General features: G+C 42.8%; 1 protein-coding gene across 1 annotated transcript in view; it reads right to left on the bottom strand.

Annotated features, from left to right (window-relative positions):
• Positions 1 to 7,984, bottom strand: part of galene — a gene marked incomplete at both ends in the record, with an annotated part of 17,357 nt that continues 9,373 nt past the window's right edge. The window contains 4 exon segments of the mRNA XM_070131295.1: positions 1 to 608; positions 1,876 to 2,190; positions 6,666 to 6,775; positions 6,870 to 6,982. Of these exon segments, the coding sequence (XP_069987396.1) occupies positions 403 to 608; positions 1,876 to 2,190; positions 6,666 to 6,775; positions 6,870 to 6,982 (744 nt within the window).

Here is a 7,984-nt window from a genome sequence, read left to right as displayed (position 1 = left end):
CATTCAGTGATTACATGTATGAACATTTTTAACAAATATAATATACAGCATGTTTATACATGGCACGATGGTGGTTGTGACGTAATTGGAAATCATAACAACAATTTATGCATTATATATTGTTGTCTGGTAAACTATACCATCATATCCTTCTTTATCTGCACTATTTTCTTATAAGCAACAACCTTATTCATCAACTTGCTTTATTTTTACAGTATATATCCCGCATACGAACGGATCCTTTGCATCCTTTGCCACCATATGAAGAGGAAATAAATTAGTCTCTTTAGATTACGCTGTTGGTCTTCGTCGTGCTGATGCCACAGTCGTCGAGCGGGTCTCTGTGGGCGTCCGTGAGTGAGTCTGTGAAGAAGGACATGGGTGTATTCTCTCTCGATCCCGTTAGTCATCGTCATCTTCTTCTCCTTCGTCTTTGAGGATACCGAGTCTTCTGGCCATATTCTTGACCTTGCTGATGACCTCTTCCTGTACGAGGTTGAAGCTCATGGCCAAAAGCGCGATGCCGAATAGAAGGTAGATGGAGCACAGCGCGATGCTCAGTTCCACGTCCACCTTCAGGTCCTGCGCCGGCACGAAGTCCCCAAAGCCTGTAGGTGAAGCCCAGAAGGGTGATATGGGATCGAGATGGCGGGGGAGGAAGGGAAGGACGAGGGACGAACAGCGAAATAAATAGGGAAAGAAACACCAAAAGGATTAAGGGGAACGGTGAACCAAGAGGGGCCATGATCCCCTATCCCACGGGTTTGGATCGTTCTGTAGGGCTATTTCGATGGTATTCAAATGCATTAGGATTAGAAACACAAGGGCAAGAGAGGGCGAAAACTGAGATGGAGGAATTATGTAAGAGTGAAAAGCAGATGGGCGAGGGAAGAGAAACAGATAAATGAGAGAGGGAAAAGAAATACATAGAGGAAATGTAATAATAAGAAACAGATGAATGAAAGAGAAAGGAAAGAAAGAGGGGAAATGTAATAATGAGTAACAGATAAATGAGAGAGAAGGAAGTAAGAAAAATAGGGAAACGTAAGAGAGAAACAGAAGGTTAGGAGAGGGAAAAGGAGAGACAGGGGGTTATGCAAAAGAGAGAAAGCATGGGTAAAATATCAGGAAAAAGTAAGCCAGGGACGAGAATGCGAAGGTCAAGTAAAAATGCAAGAAAAGGAGAAACATAAGAGGAGGAAGATAACAAGAAAGATGTAGCAATATAAAAAGGAATTAATTCCTGTCTGACAGCTTTGGGTACAGCTATGCCTCATACAACTAAAACTCAAGAAATGCGTTAGTCACAGACCTATATATAGAAAAGAATTATTGCCAAAACGTTCGTATTTTGCAGCTTAATCATTAAATCCGTTTGCTCGCCGTCCCTTCCTCCCTTACCCCCATCTCTCTCTCTCTCTCACATACACACACCCTCCCCCCTCTCTGTCTCTCACATACACCCTCCTACCCTCCCCCTGCCCCCTCTCCCACTCTCACTTTCTTCTCTCTCTCTCTCTTATCTATCTTTTTCTCTCCTCCCTTTCTTTTCTCTCGGTCTAAGTTTCTTTCTTTATCTATCTATATCTCTCTTTCCCTACCTCTTATTCCCTATATTCGTATTCATATCTATCTCGACCTATCTATCTATCTCCTTCTATGCCACAATTTTTTTCTCTTATCCCCTTGTCTCTCACTTCCCCTTTTTAATATGACTAGTGCATTTACTTACCAATCTACTAATCCTTTCTCTCATTTCTCTCTCTCTCTCTCTCCCTCCCCCCCGTCTCTGTCTCTCTCTCTCTCTCTCTCTCTCTCTCTCTCTCTCTCTCTCCCGCCCCCCCCCCCTCTCTCTCTCTCCCCCGTACCACTGACCTATCGTCGTGAGGGTGATGAAGCAGAAATAGACGGAGTCGAGGAAGCCCCATCCTTCCCAGCCGGCGAAGAGGAAGGCCCCGGCTAAGATGTAGGCGAACACCAGCATCACTCCGAGCCAGATGGGCACCGGTTTGTCGCCGCCCATTTCGTCTTCCTCCTCGTCGTCGTAGTCGTCGTCGTAGTCGTCGTCGTAGTAGTACTCTTCATCTAAACGGGAGAGACGACTCCTAGGGTCATGCTGAGGAGGCATGTGGCGAGAGTACCTGTCAGAGTGGCGGGGCGACCTGGGCAGCGGGGGTGAGTCCAAGTAGCCTGCGGGGATGTAGGGCGACATGAAAATGATAAACACTCCTGACGACGCGCGTTCTTTACCTGCTCTGGTCCCTGGCGCCGCGGCGGGGCGGTCGGCGCCAGGGACGCTTGTCACAACAGCCACCAGATGTTACGAGCAAAGGTGCTGTCTCGTCGGCTGTGCAAACCGTTACGCCAGCAGCAGTCACATCAAAGCCACTGTGCATGTTGCAGTGGTGAGACGTCACAATGCGCACAAAAAATCCTATGAAGATCCTAAGAAAATAGAAGAACATCCGCCAGACTTTTCACAACATCAAATATTAACAATAATTAGCCTTTCTCATGAAAAAGAGTTATGAAAACTTTTAAGCTTGTAGCAACTGGACGTCTACCATAAAAAAAAAATGTCAAAAAGCACACAGGAAGCAAAATCAGTGTCATTCTGAATCATTCTGCATCTTGTCAGAATCCACTGAATTCTGATCTCTCTCTCTCTCTTTCTTATAGGACATCCATAGAGCGGGGAAGGTAGTGTGAGATTATGAATTTGCTGTAAGACGGATTTTGCCTAAAATTCCAAATCACAATACGAATTTGATCTATTTAGTATTTTCCAAACTTGTGGCACATGGATTTTTCTTCGTGTCTTTGGATGATTTCCTTTATTCTGGAGAAGGCGAGGAATACATTATGTGGCACCAAGAAACCCATTAGAAATTTGCATATGGGTCTACATGTGAAGACTTGAAAAGGGGAGATCCTATTAATTTCCCGTCACTCCTGGCGGAATTAGGCATCGGGAGAGATTCGTATAAGGAGAAATTCGCTAGAAGTAATTTTGCTAAACAGAATGCGTCCCTTTATTCCCATATATATCTGCGTGTGTCAGAATGCATGGGGAAGTTTTCGCGTTTAGAAAAACAAACGGCAAGGATTTTGCGGAGAAACTGTTTGCAAAAGCTGGCACCCAAAAATAAATAAATAAATTTTACCTTTTAAACAGCCGCGTGGATATTTTGCGTACATACGGTCTTAAGGACTAGGAAGGGCCATTTCAACCATTATATGACATCAGTTTTCTTTTTATAATTACTCCACAGTTTGAATTATCATTGCTGCCGAAATCTTACAAGGAACACATGAACTGTGCAAAATCTGTATAATTTGTTTGGGAAGAAGAAAAGTGAATATATCTATCTTTTTTTAAATATATGGTACAGACATTCTCTACTCTGACGCACATTTTAGCCGACATGATTTTAATTTCTTTATATAAGAAGTATATGCAATACAGTTTGATACCCATTTCTTGTTTATACATTTCAGATCAGAAGTAAAATGAAATAAGTTTAAACGTATTTTCCGTGAGAGGTAAACCAGCAACTAAAGATATATTTTCATTGCTGCTTTCCTTTTGAAACAACGCCCTTGTATTCTTCATGGCTGTTCAGATCTTTATTATGGTGGGGAATGCCTTGAAGCGAGAAGTACTTTTCTGTCAATTAAAAAAAAACAATAAGTATAAGATAGAAAATGGAAAAAAAAGGAATATACACCTCTGGTAAATTATTGTTCGTCCACTTGAAAGAGGAATAGAGAGTTTCAAGAAAAACCTGGTCTGAAGTCACAGATGTTGAAAGCAGAAGGGAGGAATTGTTCGTCATTCCCACGCAGTGTATAGCAGAGTGCTGGCTGACATTAGAGTGGCAACGGAGGACGTTGGTCATGTCAGCCACCTCCTTCTCCCAACAACAGGCAAAGAAATTTCAGCGAAAACGAGGGGCCATCTTGCAAGAGACACAAAGATAAAGGGATTTATAAGACCGTTACCAATATTGTTGATATACCTTCGACGTAATTGCATCCTTTGTAGCTGTATAGAAGCTATCCCGGAGAAGAAGCAAAAAATTAATCGGGATAAAGAGAGGGGCGCTTCGAGAACGACGGTGCCTTTGGAAGAAGAGGAGAAAGGGGAACCGGCTTGCACGTAGGTCTGCGCTGTGCGTAACAGAGTGAAAAAAATCCATTCCACTGCGATGAAATGTCATTTCAAAACGATGCTAGATGCAGACATTAGAATATAATCATGAATGAAACGAAGAAAAAATATAATTGCAGATCTCCAGGATGAAGTCATAGACGAAACCTCGACTAACAAGGTCTTGCGCCAGACCCCGTGAAAGCCCTTGGGTGTAAAGAAGACTCTTCGAAGTTCCTGAAGACGGGTGCTCGCTTATCAATGAAAACCATATACGCGTAAGGGGCCCGAGATGTTCCTTCAGAGGAGAACCACGCCCTTAAGATAGATAGAGTCAGAGGTCAACGGACAGACAACAACAGTCGGGTCACAGGAACAAAAATAACACACAGCAAGAGAAAGTAACAAGAAAAAGCAAGGTTTCACGTTATCACACTAGGCGCAATCTATCTACTGTAGTTATGTATTTACTAAAGTGTGGGTATTTGTGTGTCTGTCTGTCTTCCCCTTCTCTCTCTTTCTATGTCTCACTATATGTCTGTCTGTATGTTTGGCTGTCTATCTATCTATCTATTTATCTATCTTTCTTTCCTCTCGTTTAGGCTACCCCCTCTCCACTCTTTCTCCTCTCACTTTCTGTCTTCCTCTATCTATCTTTCTTTCTTGATTTCCTTCTCACTCGGTCTGTGCTCTCCCACTCTATCTATCTATCTTTCCGTCTATCTGTGTCTGTCTATTTATCTATCTATCTTTTCTCGCTTGGTTTTCGCCCCTTCTCTATTCATTTACCTTTATGTATCTAAATATCTATGTATCTATTTCCCTTTAGACAGGTAAAGATAGATAGATAGATAGATAGATAGATAGATAGATAGATAGAGAGAAAGAGAGAAAGAGAGAAAGAGAGAAAGAGAGAGAGAGAGAGAGAGAGAGAAAGAGAGAGAGAGAGAGAGAGAGAGAGAGAGAGAGAAATAGAGAGAGAGAGTAAGAGAAAGAAAGAGGAGAGAGAGAAAGAAAGAGAGAGAGAGAAAGAGAGAGAGAGAGAGAAAGAAAGAGAGAGAGAGAAAGAAAGAGAGAGAGAAAGACTAAGAGAGAGAGAGAAAGAAAGAGAGAGAGAGAAAGAAAGAGAGAGAGAGAGAGAGAGAGAGAGAGAGAGAGAGAAGAGAGAGAGAGAGAGAGAGAGAGAGAGAGAGAGAGAGAGAGAGAGAGCAGAGAGAGAGAGAGAGAGCGAGAGAGAGCGAGAGCAGAGGAGAGAGAGAGAGAGAGAGAGAGAGAGAGAGAGAGAGAGAGAGAGAGAGAGAGAGAGAGAGAGAGAGAGAGAGAGAGAGAGAGAGAGAGAGAGAGAGAGAGCGAAAGGGGGGGGGGGGTAAGAGAGAGACAAGAGAGAGAGAGAGAGAGATGGGGGGATGGGGGGGGTAAGAGAGAGAAAGAGAGAGAGAGAGAGAGAGAGAGAGAGAGAGAGAGAGAGAGAGAGAGAGAGAGAGAGAGAGAGAGAGAGAGAGAGAGAGAGAGAAAGAGAGAGAGAGAAAGAGAGAGAGAGAGAGAGAGAGAGAGAGAGAGAGAGAGAGAGAGAGAGAGAGAGAGAGAGAGAGAGAGAGAGAGAGAGAGAGAGAGAGAAGGAAAGATATATATGAATTATCCGTTTCCTATTCATCACTAATCTGTTAGTGTTCGCCATCCATCAGCTCTCTACACCTCTTGGCAGCATCTGAGAGGTTGCTGGGTTATAATCTTTTACTCACCGCCAATGCCATGTAAACATTTAGAAGTCGCGAGAATACCAGCGATTATCCAGGACATATATATATATATATATATATATATATATATATATATATATATATATATATATATATATATATATATATATATTTATATTTATATATATAACCACAGAGTTTATGAATATTCTATACTGTGAGAAAATGACAGAAAAGACGCCTAGTTGCTTTGGTGGAACAAGGGCGTTGCCAGCTGACAGTCACTCCTCTACCGAGCTGGGAAACTTTATACACTTACTCATAAGACCCTCGATCTCCTTCGCCAAAGTGGTAGCAGGGAGAACGACTTTTGCTAATCTACAGATGCAATAAATATATAGGTCTTCATTTCACAACACATTACTGCGTTGAAACTACAAGGCCAGAAATATGGAAATGATTGTATTCAAAATCTTGATACTTAAAAATGTCTTAAATCCAGAAGAGGCAAAATGGCTTTTCATTGCATTTTCTTCTATTAATCATCTCATTTCCATAGATTTTGCCATATGCGAAAATTTTAACTATGATAATATGATAGATACAGAATAAACGATTATAATACTATGGGTTACCTCTGAGATCACTGGTAACCATGTAATATTTTTTCTCCAAATATCCTCGCTAAGAAAAATATTCTGCATTCAGTATATGAACGCAGTATATGTGCATGCCCTATGCCCCGCGATGCCACCGACATCTGGGCAAGGAAGGGGCTGCCCTGAGCGAGAGCGAGCAGTCTGACGATGACCTACCCTGGGCCTCGGTGGCGGGCGGCGGCGGCGCTCGCTGGCTGCGCGGCTGGTGCGTCACCGGGAGCTCTGCGTCGTCGCGTCGGCTGCGCCTCGCCTTGCCGTCTCGGTCCCTGCATGGAGGTGTAAGTAGTAAGTGGTCTTTACTTAACTATCAGCGCTTCCTTACATCCATCTCCCGTTGGGAATCTCTCAAGGCAGACTTACGGCCTCGTTTCGGCGGCGTCTTCTCGGTCCGGAGATCTCTGGTCGTTTTCGGGCGTCAGGCCTTCCTGCTCCAGCGCGTACTTGTTGAACAGCACTGCGAGCCTCCCGTCGTCCTGCATAGAAAATGGGAATCCTGAAGTACACATTCCTTAAAATACATAAAGGCATGGTGAATCGGATCGACTGCCAGCGTGCAACTTAGGACGATATGCAACTATATAAAAATTCTGGCGCCGCCCTCCGAAAGCGTCGTATCAACGCAAACAGTTTCGAGAAAACGGTGTTTAAAGTTCCACCTAAGTGAGTGCGAGCGCCGTGCGTAAGACGTTTCAGGAACCAACCAACATCGTGGAGCATTGTCCTCTCAGTGCATCTCTAATTCACCGTCATGTTACGGGTCCCCCCTTTCTATCGCCGATTTGTCCAGATCGTCATCCAGTATCATCTAATAACTGCAAATCCCTTCCTCCCCCTACCATTCTTGGCTTCCCGCCTGACCATTCGGCCACCGTGCACCAGTTGGTATTAGCGATGGGACCCTGGCATCGAGGGCCGGCAAATTTTCGTGTCTGGAAGACGCAATGATTTATCGAGTTTGATGTGATCAAAAAACGCCTTGGGAAGGCGATAGTGAACCTGTTGCGATCAGTTAAGTGCAATGTCTAAAGACAGACTAAGAAAGCATTCATCCTTTATCTAAAAGCGGTTACGTTTTTTTTTTTTAATTGCGAGAACGAAAAGCAGTATGGACTCTGAATCTTTACCATTACTCAGTGGTGTTCTTTTTGTATACGTTTTAACATATTTAGAAATAACATTTAGGCTACAGACATGATGCTAAGAACCATATTATATATATATACATATGAATACATACACATATACATACATACATACATATATATATATATATATATATATATATATATATATATATATATATATATTTGTGCATGTACGTATGTTTTATTATTAATATTTATGACATCTATCAATCATGAGTGGCCATGGATCTGCACCTTGAAGGATGCAGCATGAGTTGGTGCTGGAACATTCTATCCGACTGACAGAATGGACTCCTATCCCCTCACTATAATCGGTAACCTTCATTTCTC

The sequence above is a fragment of the Penaeus vannamei genome, chromosome 2 (assembly GCF_042767895.1).
Source record: "Penaeus vannamei isolate JL-2024 chromosome 2, ASM4276789v1, whole genome shotgun sequence".
Taxonomy (NCBI): Eukaryota; Metazoa; Arthropoda; class Malacostraca; order Decapoda; family Penaeidae; genus Penaeus; species Penaeus vannamei.
This window is presented reverse-complemented; position numbering and strand designations above follow the sequence as displayed.